Raw genomic sequence first — 21519 nt, forward strand, 5'->3', positions numbered from 1 at the left:
ACACTCAAGGAAGAAGGTCCAAGAAAGTACATTCTGCTTTCAGGAGAAGCCTTTGACATCCATCAGTAGTGCTGTAAGTCATCAGCCTGCTGTAGTAGCTTCCTTTGATAAGAAACAGCAAAGAAACAAAGCAGAATTGCTCCTGCTCTTTTTAACCTCTGGTCCTGGTTATCCCAAGACGACCTCCCCAGCTTTAGGGGGTGAGGCTGCCTATCGCTACCGCGTGGCTTCCTGGCCCGGCTGGCCTTCCTCCTGATAAACCTGTTACTCTCAGTTGAAGAGCAGCTAGCTTCTTGTTGAAAGGGCAATTCTATTTCAATAAAAGAGCACTTAATCCTTTCTCGTTTGTCTTCTACTATCATTTAATCTTGGCAAACCAACAGAATGTTAGAAAACTTCTGTGCAATCTTTTTCGGCTCCATTTTTTTCCTAGACTCAATGGAATATGCATTACTGCTTTTGAATATGAAAATAAAACTATACTTGCATATGATTTATTATCCCAAACAGAAGGATTGCATCTATCTATAAGATAGAAATGTGGTTAAAAATAGGATGTAATTGAAGTAAATTAAAGGACAATAGTAGCCTTCAAACATATAAAGAGACGGTATGTTTTTCTTATTGTCAGTGTAAATGGTCTCCGGAGACCACCTTTTTACAGTGATTGTGCATGTCTAAGATTAAGCAAAGCTGCATGACCAGTGCTATCTCAGGAGGATGCTGAGTCATTAACTCATGTTTATTGCCTCTTGCCATCTTTAGATTATTGCAATTTATAGCTCAAAGGCCTTTTAGGCTGTTTGTAAGTTAAAATTAGCTAAATTCTTCTGGATGCAAGTGATAAGTCACTCAGCATTTGTACATCATGGGACGTAAGTTCCTAGCGATGATGCCAGGCGGCTTCTAAGATTTTTTTCTTTCTATGCAGTCTATTTGTGCTACTTGTCCCTAGTTAGACGGGTTTACTCTATCCTCTGTTTTGCTAATTCTGCTAATTTTCTATTTTGTTAAGTGTATATATTTTTAAAGAATTTACTGAAGTTAGAGATGATATTATTTATTAGGTATACAGCTTCCACTTCAATCAGACTACATTAAAATGTTTGTATCTTATCCTGAAGTCTTCTGAGTCACATTTGGTGATGACCTAGGAACTTGTATAAGTTATACATAGTAAAGTGATCAGCCAGGTGAGGTAGGAGATACAGGCTGTAGTACTGAGCATATGAACAGAAGTGGACATAATTTACTATGGACCAAAGCCAGGTGCACTAGGAGAAACGATAACTGAAAAAAAAGTTAGAAGAATCACATTTTACCTTATCCTGTAGATTTTTTCTTTTACCAGTCTTATTGCTGCTGGTAACAAATTCAATCCAGGCATTGCTAGACTAAACGCTTACTGACTTCAGTGGAAGTCACATTTGCTTATGTAAGCTAGTATTGTGTGGTTCCCACTAAACGGGAAGTCAAACTACTTTTCCAGGTACGTGCATTTTCTAAAGCGTTTAAATCACTATTAGCATCACAGTTAAACTTGGCCTTCCCATCATGCTCAAGGAGATTATATTAAAACACCTCTGGATGTAAATTATTTAAGATTTCAGTACTTTGCAATCACCTGAGAATTCTTCTCAAGCATTCCTATGGTTAGTTCAGTGGTATTAGAGTAAAATTCCTTATTCTATGTATTTTATTGTTTTTAGTTTAGAGTGGATAGCTCAGCCTACTTTGGTAAACACAGAGGCTTCATCAGGAAAAGAAATATTATAAGTCATTTGAATATACTTATTGTTGAATTTATTTTAAATTGAGCTGCAAGGGGCTATATTTCTTAAACACTGATGCTACATTCTAATTTCAAAATCAGTCATCTAGACTTTTGTATATCTTTTCCCATCCACACTTTTTCACACATATATTTTACATGTGGAAAAGTGGTGTGTTAATTTACAGGCTAACCTAATGACAGGGTTGGTGTTTATATTTGTGAACACTCAGAAGCAGTTTCACTTAAAATGGAAACCCTCTTATTTTTGTGTGTCTTGATTTAAACTGAAGTGCATAGACAAAATTATTTCAAACAGAGATTTTTTTCCTGTAGAATGCGCAGACTGTACTCATATATGCGTATACACATATGCAATTGTGATTTTATATGCAAAGATCATAGAAGATGCCACTTGATTGTTGTAAATCAGCAATCCAAAAGACGCCAGAATTGACTGGGTTTGAGCACCATGCAATACAAGATATTCTTATTATCTCCAGAAGTTTTTGTTCATAACTGCAAACCAATGTGTCTGCCTATCACGCTGTTCAGCAGCTTTCTGTAGGGCTAAAACAGGCTTTGATTTTGCACCTTGGTGTCAGCGTTCCTTACCTGTTTTCAAATGTGTCCAGCTTTCGCTATCGCAAGATTAGCATATGTGTGGGTACTGTATTGTGTTTTACAATTGTGTTCCTTTCCTAACTCAAATAAGCTTAAAAGGGAAAAAACTCTCTTAATGCTTAATATATTTTTCTCATATTAATACTGAAGGATAAACAAATGAAATATTTCATTCAATGTAAGACTTTTGTCCTTCTAATGGCAAAGTCTCACAGTTAACTATCTGCATATATCACTAATTATCATAGTGTATAATTTTTTATTTCATTCATGGCAAAACATAATATTTTAGAGCACAGTTGTTGAAACTAAAATGCTACCCAAAAATCTGTTCCAAGCAATGCATGCATTCAAAGTATGCATCTGATGCTAAATGAACTTGAAGCAAAGGATAGAGGGTCAGGTCTGTACTTAAAAGATTGCTCACCAAAAAGTTGCATCATATTTATTTCAGAAAACTTAAACAACTTGCTCAGAGTGAAATGTTCTTCAACTTCCCAGCCTAATAATTATTTTATAAATATCAGAAGTGCTGTGCACTTAATTCTTTAGCTGAAGGCATTATTTTCAGTTTCTGTACACTGCTTTGAGCTTGCTCCATTTAATCATTTTAAAAGCTTATTTGGTGTAAATTGAATTTAACACTGTAGTTGCGAGGGTGTTATGTAAAAAGTCCAAAAGCTTGTCTGTAGCGTAGGGGCTGCTGGTCCCCACGATGGAGCTTCCGAAGGGGAGCAGCCACTGCATCATCTTAAACTCTGCAGCACCCTCTCTTGACACGATACAGCAATGCCGTGAGCTTCCCTCCCTCGCTCCTCGGGAATCTATCAAAATATATAACAGAGAAATTTGTACACCTCTGTTACATTTTACTTTTTAAAGATCTAGTTTATGTAGTAAAATCTCAATTTCCCCTATGTTTTGGGATCAGTTCTCTTATTTTTATTTTTTCTCCTCCTACTGCCATTTTGGTCTGTCAGCAGACCGAGATCAGAAAGCTTCAGTCATCTTAGTCTTTTTGTATTTTATTTTTTTTTTCCTTTGCTGCAGAGATCCTGAAGACTTTCCAAACTGCATATTTGGTGCTGTAGAAATACAAATTGTCTGCTCTTTTGTAAACCTTTCAATTGTCAGACTGCTCTCTTTCAAAATAATAGAGGAGCCTGGAATCGCCCAAGCTAAAATTAAGAATTTATAACTGTATGGAACAGATGTTTTCATAAACATTTGCTATAATTAATTTCAACTAGGGGATTGAAGGAACAAAGCAGTTTTTCCCTCTTCAAAACTTTATTGCTTTTTCCCCATACAGCGAACTCAGAAATCTTTGCTTTAATATTGTTAATGAAACAAATTTACTCTTCTGTTTGGTTTTCATTGTGAAAAAGGAAAGCTTAATTTGAACAAGATACCGGCCTTTGGAACAATGGACAGATATGCTGAATTTCAAACATCGTGTGTAAAGGATTGAAATACAGAGCATAAGTCTTTAGGTGCTCATTTCTGAGACCGCAACTCTGTGGTGTCAATTGTCAGAGATTCCTACATATTAGAATAAATTTTATCCAGATCAGTTTGATGAACATCTATCTGTGGAGTACATAGTATGAAGGAATTTTATGTTTGAAGAGTTGTGAACCTTGGTGTTACAAAAAGCAAAGGAGTCTCGTGGCATTATATATTGTTTTAATGCATAGTAAAATGCTTATTGTATGTTGATTACCCCTTTATACTCACAATAAAGGCCTGCAATCTGTTAGGCATTTTTTTTTTGTTTGCATTATGTGAGGAACACATTTTGACTAAAATCATTCTTCCATATTTGTATTGTCACTAGTTTTTTGGGGATATTGTTTGGAACGTATATAGTTTAGGACCAGAATTTTGGTGTTATTGTGAAGAAGAAAAAATATCGATGCATTATTGTTCTGTTTTTACTACTTCCTGTATATTATATAAATATCATTTGAGGAAAAAAATGTTTAAAGTTTTAAAATAAGCACAGCTTAATTGTTTTACACCTGAAAGAACCAGTGCAGCTGCAAGGATTTTTTTGAGCAAACTAGAATTCCTGACTGATCTGTCATCTATAAAGTGTGCAAAGAAAAATAGGTAGCTGTCATTAAAATTGCATTTCAGCTTTCAATAACCATTTAATGAGTAGCGTAATTATATAAGTATGGTACCTCAAGTACTTCACTCAATAATTAAAAATAATCTCATCTTTAAAGTGAAAGCGCTATAATTATTATTTGACTTAACCAGGACCACTGTTATGATCTCCAGTGGCACCTCAGATTGTTCAAAGTGGTTTTGAAAGTATAAATTAAAATTGGATAAATCATTAAATTATTAAGCTTTAAATATGCTGAAAATGAATATAGCATGGAATTTGGAAGTCATGTTATAAGAATTGACAACCTTACAGTGCAAGCATATATTTGTGTTAAAATTTTCCTGGTATCTGATCATAAAATACTGCATTAATGATTGGGTGTTTTATATCAACCTGAACTTAAATTTTCACAACTGTTAAATAAATTTTGGTTTTTAACAACATTTTAACCTTTGATTAGAATACAAAGAAAATATCAAGCAGAGTGCAAACTCGTCAGCAAAAAGATCTGTCTCCATTTTGACACTTGTAAGCAAGGGAATGCACAGTTTGATTTCCTAAGTGGGATCACTTTTATCACGAATCCCTAAACTGCCAGCTGTAAAACCATTTCATAGCTGACATGAGATTGGTAAATTGGTTAGCACTATATAAATATACATGTGTGCCCACACATAGACATGCATATGTGTGTATACATACATACAGAAATGTGTATATATGTAAAGACATTTCTTCAGTATCAAAACATATTTTCAAAAGAAAAAAAAATAGAGTTCAATTCTTTTTAAAAGTAGGAGTATATATCCACAGAGTAAGGGGATGTCCCTCAACCTTCTTGTCTTCACAGACTTGCAGCTGGTTATGATAGCATCCCACCCCTTCTCTGTTAGGAGTCCTGTGCTGAATTTTTGCATCTCACAGAAAATAGATGTTTTTGGAGAGGCAATGAAGGAGATGACTGAGAAATGTCTGATCCCTACATCGTTCTTCACATGCTTTTTTACTCTTGTTGAGCACATGCTTAAGCTCAGAGTGCTCATTGTGTCTCCTGCGTACCCAGAGCATCTTCCCACTCTTGAACTGGAGCTCTGAAATGCTAGCCAGTTTCTTCTTATTGCCTGAAGTAGAAACTGTGCACTGCACCTTGAAAAAGTCTTCTTTGAGAAGATATTATTCTATCAGTATAATAGGCTGTTAAAAAATAAAAATACAAAAGTAGTGTGCGTATTTAAATTAGGCTTCTCCTTGTTACAATTTCTACACATGGTTTTCAGATAATCTTCAGAAAGTGTATTTGGCATCCTCCTTATTCTGGGTTATTTTAGACAAAGGTGCAAAAGTTAATAAAAAAATGCATTCCAAATTAGATGAGAAAAAACACTTGGAAGGAAAGTTCTATGCCAAATTGAATGATTAAGTATTTTTTAAGCAATATCTGGAGTAAGCAAAGATCCTGAAAGAAACAGAAAAAGAGCTTGATCTGCAAAGGCGGCTACCTCCTGGATATCAAAAAGTGGGGTGTTATAGTGACAATTAGCAAAAGTTCAGTTGAATTAGATCATAAGAAGGGAATTTAAATTAACAAGAAAATATTACTTGACTATGTAAAGAAGCTTTCTGGGGAAGAAAACTACAACCATTGTGCAGTGCAAATGGACAAATGATATGAAATGTAATCCAGGTCTAAACAGGAAAAGTTTTGATTTTCAGTAAAAACAAGATTTCAGGCAAAGGCCTGAAAATAAATAAATAAAATAAAAGGGAGTGTTGGGTAAATATTATAAACTAGCACATCCAATAAAGATTAAATCAGCTGACTTTCAGAGTAAATGTCTTTCAAGAATACTGACAAATACTGCTGCCTGGAACAATTTTTTAGTCTTTCAGTTCACGGCTGATAGCATATATTTGAAGGAGAGGAAATGTAGTACCTGTACTTAGATTAAGAGACAAAAAAGTGATAGCAAAGCAGCTATATAGGTTGACTATTATCTGTGCAGGGCTTTAGAAAAGTTTTTAAGGAAGAACTAAGAGAGAAAAGAAAAGCAAATTCCATAACTTTTACTGCGAGTGTTTTGTTAAATGGGAGATTGTGCCCGACTAACCTGCTAGCCTTTCAAAATATACATTAAGGAAATACATTAAGTCTATCTGGGCCTCAGTAAACCATCTGATGTAGTGCCACAGATGTTATGAAATAGAAAGGATGGGGGTTAGTGAAGTATGGTAATTATAAGATGAATGGAGAAATGCAGATTTTAATTTAAAGAATCTAAAGAATTATTTTTAGGGGAATTTGTGGTGGAACTGATCTTATCCAATATTTTCATTTGTTGTCTTGCCACAAAATGAGAGACTGCACTGATGGACTTTTATGGAGAAATAATATTGGAAGGTAGTATCTGGTGCAAGCACAAATAGATTATTCAGGTAGGACTGGTCCTTTCTGAGGAAAAGAGGACTAGAAACAGCATGAAATAGTCTGAGATACAGTATTGTACTAGGAAGAATTTTTACTGTACACTGCAAACTTCTTTTTGTAGAGATGGAGAGTAAACACGCAGGAGTGTTGGTTAAGGATGGCTGTGAAATTGCAAAATGGTGTGGCATGATTATAGACTGTATTGAGCAAGATTTTTTTGACAGAGAAGACGACCACTGTCCGAAGAATCAACCGATTAAACTTTTAGTATGCTGTCTACAGCTCCTGTCCCTTCTTTTCCATGTGTAAGAAGGACTGACTTAAACAAAACAGGGAATAAGGAGCCTCATTTAGGAAAAAGATTGAAAGAACTTGGTTTCAGTAAGCAGAACAGAGGACACAAAGGTGCACAATGCTATCTGTAAATGAATTAAGGAAATACACAGGGACAGAGAAGAATTATCGAGCTAAATGACAGGTTGGGAAAGAATAAATAGTATAAAACAGGACATGAATAAATTTGCTTTGAAAAATAGATGATTAGTTCTGGCTTTTAACAGTCCTTCAACAGAAGTAGTTATTACAGAGAGGAAGGTTTCCTTGTAATCCTTGGTTTCTATGAACGTCACTGTTGTATGTATAAACAGCCCACAGGATGTAAAACAAGATGTTTTGCAGACGTGTTACTTGGGTAGTTTCAGAGAATCTTTGAACTTCTGCTGTGACAAAAAATATCTGGTATCACACAGTCAACTCGAAGTTCTTCACAAAATACATGAACTTTCACATTCTTTGACTTAATGTTAGTGAAATCAAACTCATCTATTTATATGGTATACCTCTGTAACCTTATACAAGTAAAATTGTGTTTAATAAGTTGAAAAGGGCCTCAGTGAAAACTCTAAGTGAAATTAAATCTCAGATTTTCAGAACTTTCAGACTCCAAATTGAATATGGAGGCTAGTTGTCTCTCTTGCCAGCTATAAGAATTTGAAGATGTAAAGTTGAGGCTTGTCTGTGTAAGTTTTGTCATAAACTAAAGTTACCGTATATGCTAAAATCAACTGCAATTCTCATTGATACTGTGTTACTTATTATCAGGGTTTGTCTTATAACAAAAGCGTTTTCTTTTATTTTTGTATTAGGAGGATCAAATGAAAATGGAGGCACACACCACACCTCAGATTCTGATGGAACATTTATTTCTTACAGGTTGGTAATTTTTTATATTTATTTTCTAATTTTAAAAAGTTTGAATATAATAATCAGAATAACCTATTTAAAGCAAAAGAAAAAGTCCATATATTTTAGGAGTATTGTACAGTCTAAATTGCAGTAGTCATAGACTAAAGGACATGAAGGATTTAATTAAGGAATTATCTGAAAAGTTGTTTTCTGGATTATTATTTTTTTGAGAAAGCTGTTCAAAATGCTTAACTAACAAAAGTACAGTATGTTTGTAAGCTTAAATATTTTTAAGGTTGATTTTTTGTTGTTTTTTTTTTCCAAAGTATGCAATAAAGTAGAAAATCTCACCTAAACTCATAGCAGCTAAGCTAAATGTTGTGAAATATTTAACTCACCAGGGATGACCTTTCTGATCTTCTCCAAAGTAACTGGATCTATGCACCACATGGAACTCTATTTGCTATTATTTCAGCTCAAAAACCAAAGCCAGGATTTGTTAAATTTGAGGTTTTCTGGCAGGAAAATAATATCTCAATTCTGTTGGTAGTAAACACCAGTTAAAGAAACATGATGCTGAATAACTTTTGCAGCACTGTCACTGAGCTTGAGTCTTGCTTGGGAACATACCAGAGGGTGTCTTGTACTTGAAAGCACAGAACGGTAATCAGCAGATGTGTAGTTTCATCTTTCAGCCAGCAAAATACTACCTCTGCTACAAATCTTTGTCCTTGTGACTGGTAAATTAATAGTAAGATTTGTGCTAACAAGAATGACTACGTCTGATTTTGATGCTTAACGATGATAAAATAAAACAAGCTTACCACATGATTATTTTGGATTCATTGATTGAACTATGATGGGTGGCATCTTTTTCATTTTTTGTTTGTAGTCTGCTGGAGTCTGTACTTCAAAGAGGGGTAGGCAGGCAGGCAGGAGGAACCTGCCAGTTTGCCTTGTCCTGGGTGCGGCTGGCTGGGCGGGGAATATCACACCGTCTTGCAGGCAGTGAGTTCTGCTGGCCAGGAGGAGCCTTCAGGTGTGGGGTGGAAGGGAGGGACACAACCCCTGGAGAACCTGTTGCAGGCTGGAGACTGAGAGATTGCCAAGGAGAGCAGGGAGCAAACAGCCTAGTCTTGAGGATGTGGAAAAGAAAGACTTTTCGTAAGGAGCTAGAGGGAACAGCAAAGAGTTTGTTGCGATTCAAACACCCAGAGGAAGCTTCTGGACTGAGAGCAAGGTTGGAAAAAAGGGTGTGCTTTCAGGGACACAGTGGGACAGGGGAGGTTTGATTTACAAATCTTTCCAATTTTCTGTATTCTAGTAAGTCTGCTCTAATGAAACCTACTTTGTGATGATATAAAACCCTTTAAGGGTAGTTAGCATGTTCACTTTGAGAAAAATATGGTAGCAGATCCATTTCAGGGTTCTGCCTGACTCGATTTCTTGTCATATTTGTGTTCTCTAGTGCATGCAACATATTATATCTAAGTTAAAAGAAGGGCTCAAAAATACCACCCAGAATAATCTTCATGTTTTTTAGGTGAGAAGCATATGTAGATACAGAGACCATGAAGCAGTCTCTGAAAAATAGGCAAGATAGAATTTAGCCAGATCAGCAAAAGGAAGGAGTTGAGAGCACTCTCTGCCATTAATTCCAGGACACTTACACCTGAAAGTCATTAACTGAAGAGCTCTAGCTGTTGTATGTGCCAAGGTAAAACTTGAAGAAGAAGCGAGCTTCAGCTAGGCTCTGGTTCCACGAGAGTGTAAGCTGGGGCTCTGACCCTTTCTTTCTACCCCTTCTCCACTCATCCAGTGGCACTCAATCTCTCAGTGAGCCATCCAGGGTGCTAAACTAGCCCAGACTAAACTGTAGTGAATCCTCAGCCATCTTTAATGCTCCACAAACAAGAGGAGGTTAAAGCTGGCCTTTTTATCTCCATATTCCTTAGTCCAAAGTGCATATAATAAATATGACTTCCACTAAATAGTAATCATATTCTGTCAGACAGGATTACAGCCCAGCTTACAAAACTGAAGTTAATTAATATTTTAAAAGCAGTCCCATATACCACTGCCGGATTATTTTTTTGATAATTAGAGGCAAGATAATAAAGCAAGATAGTACCATGTATATATCTGTATGTGTATACAAACATATATAAAAGAAACCTCTGACTTTTAATAGTTGCCAAGCTAGCACTGTTCTTAGGTACTATTACAGTGTTTACGGTGTGAAAAGAATATTTTCTACTCAGTGGCAAGTAACTCCCATCATATAATGAGACTGGCTGTACATTTGCTGGTTGGGTTGAATATTGTGTTGATAGTTATAGTTTTGTGCTGCATGTTAAGTAAAAATGAGCAGCTAATACTTTATGAAAGACAAAAACTGAGTCTTAAACTACCTTGAAAGGTAACAATGGTAAATGGTTGGTTTTTCTTTAAGGACTCATTAGAGATTTTGACTTATTTTAGGATACTGTCAATGAATAGTGTTTCAGTAAGTCAGTAATTTGATAAAACCGATGATAGTCTTGTTTACCCAATGTATTTCAGTCTATTGTATTTAAAAAAGACTGGCTAGTGAATTTTTGCCTTAAAACAGGCAAAGGCATCTTTGGATCATGGTAGACGTCATGCTTGTGAAGGCTGATACATGCAAAATTCTACTGGAAATTTTTACTGAAATAAAAGCTGCTTTATGTTTTATCAGTAGCAGTCTCTTAACAATTTATTTAGGAGAAGAGGCAACTCCAAATATTTAAAAATATTTGACTGTGAATGTGTTTTGCTATTAAAGTGCTCTTAAGAGCATATTGTTTTTACCACAATAAAAAAAACATGGGGCGGGGGGTGTTACTTGATTCCAACACTTTCTATTTTAGAGGACAATTTTACACTATCCAGTACAAGACTCTGAGTGTGTGTGTGCATGTATTAATAAAGGATGACAGATCATTATCCTTTGATATATTTATAATGCTCCAGAACTATTTGTATGGTTTTATTTTTACTATGATGGTGTCACCTTAGAGTTTGTGGGTCTTGCTTGTGTTGATCACGGCACAGATTTAATGCTGCTTATGTTCACATAGTGAGCATTTCCCTTTAGGCCATAAAGTTTGTAAGTAATGTAAGTGAAAAGCACATGTGGCTGGCACATATTTCTAAATATTCTGTGAGTTTGTGAATGCATCCTGTCAGGTCACAGAGAATTTTCTAGTTGGTCTTCAGGCTCTGATGGAAGTATTCTTTGTGTACTTGGGAAGAAGCTTTACTAATAAGAAATTACGAAAATTATTTCCTAGAACCATGTCATCAAAATCTGAAGTTCACTATTAAGAAAAAATTGAACAAGGATTTAAACATATAGTAACTGTCATCTTTAAAACATAAGAAACTTGAGGAAAATATTTGAGCTCCGCTCTGCTATGGTTAAAGCCTTTTCTGGATGTGCAAATTGGACAGACTTCACCAAAAGGAAAAGAAAAATAGGTGTGGGTCTCTAGTTTCAGTATCTGCAATGCAGTGCCACTGGAAAGTAGAAATACTGTCTTTCTCCTGCCTTCCCAAGGGCAGCTGACCTTCTCCTCGCCAAAGAGGTGAACCCCTTGCCAGCACATATGACTACAGACTATTACATTAATCTGTTTAGCCTCAGTACCAGCTGCTTGCATGTTTTTAATTATCTTATTAGATGGTATAACAGTGACCTATGAAATAAAATGAAGGTGAGTATTTTTTAACTTTATTTTACAGGCTATTTTTCTAAATATATTTTAATGACCTAATTATGACTTTTAGGTAGAGCCATTGATGCAGACATTCAATTTGGCTGATAGAATCTAACATCTCAAGGACACTTATTTTCTTCCAAGGTGGATTTATACATTAATACTGCTTCTAATAAATATATAGCCTAAAAAAAGCTCACTTTTCATACTTGTGTTGTTAACTTACTTTATGATTCAGAGACCCATGACTACTATGCTGGATAATTTCTTAATACATCTCTGCACTTGTATATAAGTTTAATTTCTACCCCATGTATCAAGATAGTTCTTCCCTGTGTGGCTTAAACTCCATGACAAGTGATGATTGCTCAAAGTTGTGGGTTACATAGACAATGTATATTCTTCCTGCTGATATTTCAAATAGGCAGAAGATCTGGTATAAGAAAGACTTTCATATTCTGTTTTCTTCCCCTGACTTCTGACAGATTCTGCTTACCAGATGTTTTCTTTCTTACTGCAAAAAGGCAATGTGGTCCTGCTGGCTGAGGCATGTTTCTTGTGTGCCAGCCAACAACCGCAGGACTGATACAGAGCGTACAGAAGAAGGACGGCAAGGGGTGCAAGCTGTTCCTCCATTTCTAACCCCTTCCAAAAGTGGATAGTGAAACTAGTTTAATTCCTGTTTGACCTATGGCTTTTCTTGGCAGCTGAGCCAGAAATGGCTGCATAGACTCTGTTCTTATATGTTAAACATAGTGCAAAGATGTAGGCTACTTATATACCTCCATCTTGTGGAAAACTCTTGTTTTAATCTGTTAAGAAGTAGCCCATTCCCATCTACACAAGCCTCTTTAGTCTTGTTCATAAACAGGTGGTGTTTCTTTAATGCTTTACTTTTAAGCCACCCTGTGCAATTATAGCCTATTTTTCCTAACTTTGTCCACTGTGTGTCCACACATAATCAAGAACTGTAAAGAACAAGCTTGTTTCTATTGGGGTTTTCAAATATTTTGAGATACAAAAATTTGGGAATAGAAGGTGATGCAGTGAAGTGGCACTGCACCTCTGCTTTTTAAGGAGAATTCTCCCGCTTGCATCCTTCCCCTCTTTCCATGGGGAAGCAGTAAAGCTGGCATCCATATTTGTTTTGTCTTGCCTAGAACCATTTGCTAGGCACCGTCCTGGTTGATGCCATTTATGTGCAAAGAGGCCTTTTCAGTACAAGTTAATTTTGTCTGAGAGCTTGTAAACTCTCTCCTTTAGTTTTGTGATTCTTCTGGAAGATTACGTGCTTGTAGTCTTTCTCTGGATGTGGTGGTCTGTGCCAGTACTCTCATTTTGTCCTTGTTTGTGAAGAAGTTAGCAATTCCATCTTGCAAATCTTATATTTCCAGCAAGAGAGGGTTACTCTTTGCACTGATCGCAGGTTTTTTCCAGCAGTTTTTTTTCTCCAAATCCAAGAAGATAACCATCCCACCTACTGAGGCCTTAGAAGATTTCTGATTTTCTCTGAATTCTTTCAAAATTACTTTCTTTTCTTTTCCTGTTTAAGGACCCTTATATAATTTCCATCTCCATCTTGTCAAACTTCTTTTATTGACTTCCACAGCTGACCCACTCTGCACTCCTTGCCTGGTGTCCTAAGGAATTTACGAAGGATGTCATAAGACAAGGAATAATAACTTGTGATTGAGGAACTGAAACCCTATATGCAGTGTACTTTTTCTGAGATCTAAACATTTCAACAGATACAAATTGTGGATTTTTTTTAAATTTTCCTGTGGAAATTATGTTACTTTCTAAAGTATGAATGGGAGGTATAAAGAAGACAGAGCCAGGTGCTTTTCAGTGGTGCCCAATGACAAGACCAGAAGCAATGGGCACAAACTGAAACACAGGAGGGTCCGTCTGAACATCAGGAAATGCTTTTTTACTGTAAGGGTGACTGAGCACTGGCACAGGTTGCCCAGAGAGGTTGTGCCATTGCTCTCCTCGGAGGTATTCAAAAGCCATCTGGACAACTGGCTGTAGGTGGCCCTGCTTGAGCAGGGGGGTTGGACCAGATGACCTGCAGAGGTCCCATCCAACCTCAACCATTCTGTGATTCTGTCAACCCTATTATTCAAAATCCTAAAAATGGAATTAGTTTGTTCTGAATTAGAAGGAGGAAACACCTGTGGCAAGAGCAGAAGAAAGAAGGTCTGTATGAGTGAAAAACATGATTTTCTAAGCAAAGATTCAGTGCTAGGCTGAATAGCATGAGCAGCATAGCATTTGAGGTCAGGAATGTCAGGTTAGAAAAATTTCAGAAGTATTTTGTTCTTTTATATTTTTTTTAAATGAATATTTTCCTTTTTTGTAAGCACCGTTAGTCCTTTAGTTAACTTGACAAAAAGAAAGGAACCCAACAGAATTGCTCTTGTGATTTTCATTTTGGCCCCCAAACCTTTCATGATTCTCCCTTCTAACACCACATCTGGCAACAATGAAGTTGAAATATTTATTAAAAGTTCTGAAGGTCAGTCAGTCTAAGTAGTGCAGTGAACTTCATCATTGTCATTCATTTAAAACTCAGAACTCGTATCACCTTTGCAGGAACATGACTAACACTGACAGATGAATGGCACTATTTTTCTTGGTGCTAAAATACACCTTTTAAGATCTCAGACATATCGGCATTAGCTTCTAGTCCATGAGATGCGCAGTGACATAAAAGCAAGAACATTTGCCACAGAACTGGGAGTGAGTTGTTGGCTGAGTTTAGCAGCAAGGGAACCTGGAGAGGATCAGCTCTTTGCTCAGTACTAGCTCAGTGCTGTCAGTGGGACTTTAAATGGAAGAGTTGTGTACTACACCTTTGTAACAGAACTACTGAAGGCTAAATCAGATATCTTGATTTTTCTACACTCTGTTCAAAATACATCTGGTGAGTGATTTCATTTTGATTTAAAAAAAAAAAACAAACACCATGACCTAGAACTGTGTGTAAAACTTGAAGGCAAGACAGCAGGTTTGAGGAATTAGTTTTTATCCCAAAGAAGCTTGAAGACAAAAGCTGTCTCAAAATAATGTACAAATGAAATAAATGTAAAGAGCAAAGACTTACTTTTAGTAAGACTGCATGGTTTTTAATGATGGTAATAAAACGTAGTCAGTTCAAGAGATTAAGGTTATATCATGAAATCACTTACTCATTTTCTTATGTCATTGCATGCAAAATGGACAGATTTACAAAGTTAAGATGGAATTAACAATATTAACTAGAATTTTGCTTTTGTCACCCTGCACATGATAAAATCAAGTTTTGAAAATCGTGCATATTTTTAAACATTGTCATGACTACGCTAGTTCTAGACCTGCTCTAGCTAGTCAGGTGTGAGTACAGAAACATTTTGGGGCATATTCGTGCAACAAGTATCTCCAGTCTCCCTGTTACATCCTGTTACATTTAGTTTCATGACTTGTAGAGCTGTAGGTTTTAACTTCTGTTATGTACTACAGGAGGCTCTAACTTTTCTCTTTCTTAAAGAATGCATGTCTGTTTGTATAACAAGGCTGCATGCATGTGAACACACAAAATTCACAGAGCTCTGGTTAGCTGTGGGTATGAATTAGCAGAATGGTAAAATAGCAAATGTGATGGTGGAAGTTAGACGGAAGCAGTAGATACAGTCTCTCCACAGCCTGCATCATGACTAAAAAGGTGGAGGGAACTAACATTAAATGTTTAAAAGTTTATTGGGTGACTCTTCCTTACTATGTGTTTGTATCTCTCTCTTTGCTACAGAGGAAGATTAGCTACCTTGCTTAAATCAGGTGCCCAGCATTTAGATGACAGGCTCTTGGTGGGACAAGAAGGCCTGCCTTGCCCAGGGAACTCTAGTCAGGACAACGAGAAAGTAAACGTTCTCTCTGTACATGCAAAGGATTTCAAAGGTGTTGGGGGGATTGGGATTTCAAAGGTGTTGGGATCAAGAAAGCCTTGACTCTGCAACTGGCAAATATGTCACAATACAAAAATAAAAATAATTGAACATAATAATAATTGTTGGCTGACAGCTGGCTGCATATGAGCCAGCAGTGTGCCCAGGTGGCCAAAAAGGCCAATAGCATCCTGGGTTTTATCAGAAATAGTGTGGCCAGCAGGACCAGGGAAGTGATCGTCCCTCTGTGCTCGGAACTGGTGAGGCCGCATCTCGAGTACTGTGTTCAGTTTTGGGCCCCTCACTACAAGAAGGACATCGAGGTGTTGGAGCATGTCCAGAGAAGGGCAACGAAACTGGTGAAAGGTCTAGAGCACAAGTCTTAATGAGGAGCGGCTGAGGGAGCTGGGCTTGTTTAGCCTGGAGAAAAGGAGGGGAGCATTGGAAGAAGCTGCCCAGGGAAGTGGTTGAGTCCCCATCCCTGGAGGTACTGAAAAGACGTGTAGATGTGGTGCGTAGGGACATGCTTTAGTGGTGGAATTGGCAGTGCTAAGTTAATGGTTGGACTTGATCTTAAGGGTCTTTTCCAGCCTAAATGATTCTATGAATATCTAAATTTTGTTTCACCATTCTGTAAATGTGTGCATAAAGTAATGAGTAGAGGAGAACGAGCTGATGAAATTTAGACTTTGAAATGACTGTAACAAGAATTCTTCTACAAAAGCTAAACAATTACAGGGTTGGAAGTTAGGTGTTCTCCCATGGCCAAACCTGGCTCTTTGGCTGAGAACCACCAAGGTAAAGTGGACAATTTGGAGGACAGAGGAAGGTATCTCGGGGTTCTGCCTCAGACCTAATGCTGTTACAGGAGGTGCTGGCAAAGCGTCCCGCTGCCAGTGCAGCCTTATTTCAGTTCCCTGGACTGTACTACACACACGCTGGTAGCTTAAAGAGCATAGCTAGCCAATAACCTGAAGTTTTTGCTGGAATGTTTACATTAAGAAAGTGATTTTACCTTTCTTCATGCAAACCTTTTTAACTGTATGTCAGCCAAAAGTGGATGAAACCTGAACTGTTTAGAAAAATCTGGCCTTTGAATGTTGAGCCTCTGAGCAGCGCAGCCATGCATATTCACACTTACATGGCTGTTAACTCTGCCTCGTATCCTGAGGCAGGAGTTTCAGCAACAGAGGAAAAGACATATATTTTCCAAGCAGACTGATAAGCCTTCACATTAAAGCTGTCAAGTGGATTTTCAGGGTAGCAAATAAAAATCCATGTGTTTCAGAAATGGTTTTGTTTTAGAAACTTACTGCTTATTACTTGATACTACCTTTCAATTGTTTTTTCCCCCTGTTTTTATAGAATTATCTCTGTTTTCATTACATTCCTGGCTGTTGCCTCACTTTTTTCTCAAATGTTCGTTTTATGGCATAATAAATAATACAAACTATGCATGTTTCTTGGATTTATGCAGTATGTTTGAAAAGAACTGTTGCCTCTGTTTAACTATAGGTACTACATTCACTTATTGATGTTCCTATCAATAAAGACCTCATATTGCAAAAGATACGACACAATAATTCGAGAATTTGTTTTCTTTCTGACGGCCTGTTCAGTAGCCTGTTGCTTCATTGGGTGCCTCTGGGAAACTGATTTTGGGTCTTAACATTTTAAAAAGCACATTCTGAAGATTAACAAAAAACAGTATGAAAAAGTGAAATTGGCTTTTCTGGGAGCATGCACACCATTTTGTTTTAGATGATTTTGCCAATACTAGCAGCACTGCTCAAGAGTTTTCTTTGGATCTCTATGAGACTATCCATTTTATCCTTCAATATTGGTCTAGAGGGTAGAATAAGCTCGAGATTTAGATTGAAATCTCAAATATGTATGCAAATGTTCACACCTTTCAATAGTATTGCAGTATTCTTTCATGAACTGAGAAATAGTCCTTGTTATCTATATGTTGTTGTAAATATTGAATTGGGCTTGTTTCATCATGGACCCAAAAAAAGGGATTTCTAAACTTGGCATAAAATATTTTGAAAATGCATGAGATAAAATAACTATACCCACTGACTAATGACCTGATAGATACTGGTTTCTTTCTTACCCACAGTTTCAATTGAAAGTGAAGTAATTGTGGACAGTAATATGTACCTGGTAGGTCTGAGCCCCTGCAGTCCCAGAACTAAATCTTTGCCCTTTTACAGTGACAGAGATTGTAGTGTGATGTGGCTATTCACATTTTTACATTTCTATGGGTTTTAGTGTCTTCCACAGAGTTTGATGTTGTCTGAACATCGTAGTACAAAAAAGCTTCTTAGACTAGCTTTACACTTTGGAAGGATCTGCATTTGTACAAATTAGCAGCTTTATCCTGTAAGTAGGTAACTGCAGAAGTTAACTAGCGGTGATTACGGTCTGTGCTGTACCACTCTTCCTCAATTGTATTTCTTCCTCTTCCGAATAGAGTATTTATTTTGTGATGAGCTTAGCTGGGCTACAGTTGCATTCTTCTGCATATCTGTGTTCGGTGCATTGGTTTTGCCGTTATGCTGCAGATTGAAATTTAGTAGCAGAGCCAGAGGCTGATGTTCCACTACTGGCTATCGGTGGAAGAAAGTCTTAGTTACCTCTCCCCAACCCTACCACAGCTCAGTGTTGCCTCAGTAAAACTCTGGGAACTACTATTTGAATGCCAGAATTATTTTCCAGGCGTCTTGTTACGTTATTGGTGTCACTCATTCTTAAAGAGTTTATAATTCTTTGTTCCTCCATAGCTGTGCCGTAGTGGCATTCCAGTGTCTTTTACTCAGATGCCAGACCTCAGGGATTTAAATACCTTTTAAAAAATGATATTTAAGTGCATGTAAAATTTTACTTAGACTTTCTGATGTAAAGTTCTGCTTTTTGTGCTCCCTTCCTTACAGTGTGTCGTCAGAGAGAGACATTTCTCTTCCAAGACTTGGGACTTTTATCTCTGAAAATCTAATGTTGGTAATTGTCTTAACAAGCATCAGATCCACAAAACACATCCTGTTAGAAAGAGAAGAATAAATATGCTTATATATGGTTTGCTAGGAGAGGAACCTCATTCCTTATAAGCAAGAAAGTGTGTGTATGAGAGTGGACCCCAGTATAAAATTCTTTTGCAGACAGATTCAAACTCTCGTGGTTATGGTATAAATGCACGTTTCAAAAGATGGAAAGGAACAGATGAGAACGAAGAACAAATCTTGCAGAACGAATCTGCAACCTTCATCCCTTCCATTGATTTGCTTGCTTTTTCATTCATACATATCGAGCACTTTTCCCACTTCTAAGTAATGCAACTGTCCCTAACTCATGCCAATAAATATTTTACACTGGACAGTTACTGCGTAGATACAGCATGTGAAATTAAGTTTCATAAAGAAACATTAATCCAATTACTTTTTCCTTGTGCAGGCCATATATTATGAAAACTTTACAATATGTACGATAGTATATTAGGATATTTAAATAAGAAAATGAAATGAAAAATATGTACAAAGCAACCAGAAAACATTAACATTGCCATTTGCCTTTATTTTAATTGTACAACCTAAAGGTGGTATTAACACATGATTATGCATTTAATTTTCTAGTTTGATTAAAAACAATTGCTTGTGCTTATTCATAGTTTAAGTGGTTCCAATTGGCTCTTGAAGTCTTTCACTTCAGTGAAGCAAATGGGATGTGGTAGACTTGAGTTCCAATCTTCATTGCTCATTTCACTTTGACCGATGAGTTTTCTGCAAGCTCGGGTTAACAAGGCTCATAGATATTAGTTTACAGAGTAGGGCTATATAATATTAAAAATTATCCTTTTAGAATTGATAGCTTGTTGATATGACACATTATTGAAGCAGTCTCTAGAACTGTAAGGCTTATTTATTAGCCTTCATTCAAAATATTTGAGAAATGAATTAGTGAATGCTGTTCAGAAACGATTTTAGGTATCATTCAGCTCTACTAAAACTGAAGCAGATTCCAGCTTCCAAGTCTTTTTTTTTTCAGTTGCTCATAACTTTTCTTTTTAGTGATCCCAGCAGCCAAGGGGGGATGTGGAGGAGATATGATCTTGCCAAATTTCTTTTGGCTGTTTTAAATGTAATTTTGTTCAAAACGTGTTTGGAATTGCATTACAAATTAAAAAAAAAAAGACAAAGCGTAGTATCTGCACTAATACAATTTAAGAAGTGTTGAAATTACTTTCTTACTGTGTAGCAATCGCTCCCAGCAGTTGGTGAAAAAAATAACCTGAGGAGTTTCTTTCCTCTCTGTTCTTTCTATTCACAGTTACACTAGTTGAAACCTTTTGCTAACTCAGCTGACATACCGGCATTTTCAAAGGCGTTGTGGGAATGTCATCCACTTGCAGAACAATGTGAATAGCTTCAGAGTCTGACCTGTTGTGTGCGCAGGGGAATGTGTCACTCTTGAAGCATCGCTACCTTAGGGAGGCAGCTTGGCAGTAGTTATAATGGCCAATGATGCTACAAAATTTACAATGGCAAACGAAGAATATTATACATGATAGAAACAGGAGGGTTATTTAGATAGGCATAATATACTGTAGTTACTGAAGTATAAATGACTGTGAAAGAAAGGGCCAGATTTTTCTCAAGCTGTGTCTGCTATATACCATACGTTGTATTTAAAGGAGACGGAATCGTGGTAAACAATCGTAGGCAGCTTACTGCAGAAGGTGAGGATGTATGGGAGACAGGGAGCCAGTGAAATAACCAGATAGTCTTTCTGACTTGGAGAGTGGGGGATGTGGCAGGAAGGAAGGAAGCTGCCCAAGCCATTGGAGTTACTTGCTGCTATTTTGGTCACTTGGGAATATTGGCAGTTGGCAGAAGCTGAAAGCAGCCCTAACCCCTGCAAGCTAACACTACTTTAGTTGTCTGTGTCCTGATCTGGAGTACCTTCGCTTTTCAAAAAGTAGTTAATAATCAAAGCCCAGAAGTAAACACCCATTTTTTTTAGAAAACAATCCTAGCTGAAAGGTGATGCATTCACAAACACAACGCTTCTGGTCTCAGTGTGGCTTGTAAGTTCAGTCCTGTCTCAGAGGAACAGGACTGTCGTTTCCTGGCTTGCCAAGTCCATCCCCCAACTATTCCCAGCAACTGTATCATATAATTCTGTTCTGAAACTGAATAAGTTTTATCTAAAACAGGGTTTAAAAAAAGTCACCCTCACAACTCAGCTTAAAAGGCTGAAAACTATCTAACTCTAGCTTGCATATATTTAGGGCAGTTTGCAAAACCAAAGTTTGTTGGTATTTAGTATAACCCACTCTGTGACCCTCCTTAGCAAAGGAAATCTGGTGAGATCTTACCCTGGAGTCACAATAGTAGCTTCCCTTTTTCTGGTTTCATTTGGTCTCCCAGGGAGAAGTAATAGTCTCCCATGTGACAGTGAGAGAGGGAGATGTTCACCTTAAGGACATGCATTGAAAATAAATCTGAAACACATTTCCCCACACATAACCCAGCTCTTTACATTGAAATTACCCTTTGGATTTTAGAGTGGTTGCAGAAAGTCTGCGAGCAAGTCTTGGGCTACTAAGACCATCAAACGGCTTATCCTGTTCTTGAGATTTGTTTCAGTAGAAGGTGCAGGAAATATAGATTTAATTCTTTTATTCAAACTCAGTAGATGGTTTGGGACAATTAATTTCCAATTGTTTCCCAGTAGAG

General features: G+C 37.0%; 1 protein-coding gene across 10 annotated transcripts in view; it reads left to right on the forward strand.

Moving 5' to 3' along the window:
• TBC1D5 (TBC1 domain family member 5) overlaps positions 1-21519 on the forward strand; it is a 318020-nt gene that overhangs the window by 147082 nt on the left and 149419 nt on the right. For all 10 annotated transcript variants that reach the window (XM_087771855.1, XM_087771860.1, XM_087771874.1 and 7 more), the window contains one exon: positions 8082-8148. In XM_087771855.1, the coding sequence (XP_087627981.1) occupies positions 8082-8148 (67 nt within the window). The remainder of the gene's footprint in view (positions 1-8081; positions 8149-21519) is intronic.

Source organism: Nipponia nippon, unplaced genomic scaffold (assembly GCF_047370975.1).
Source record: "Nipponia nippon isolate SJK-2023a ecotype South Korea unplaced genomic scaffold, ASM4737097v1 scaffold_1, whole genome shotgun sequence".
In the NCBI taxonomy this organism is placed as follows: Eukaryota; Metazoa; Chordata; class Aves; order Pelecaniformes; family Threskiornithidae; genus Nipponia; species Nipponia nippon.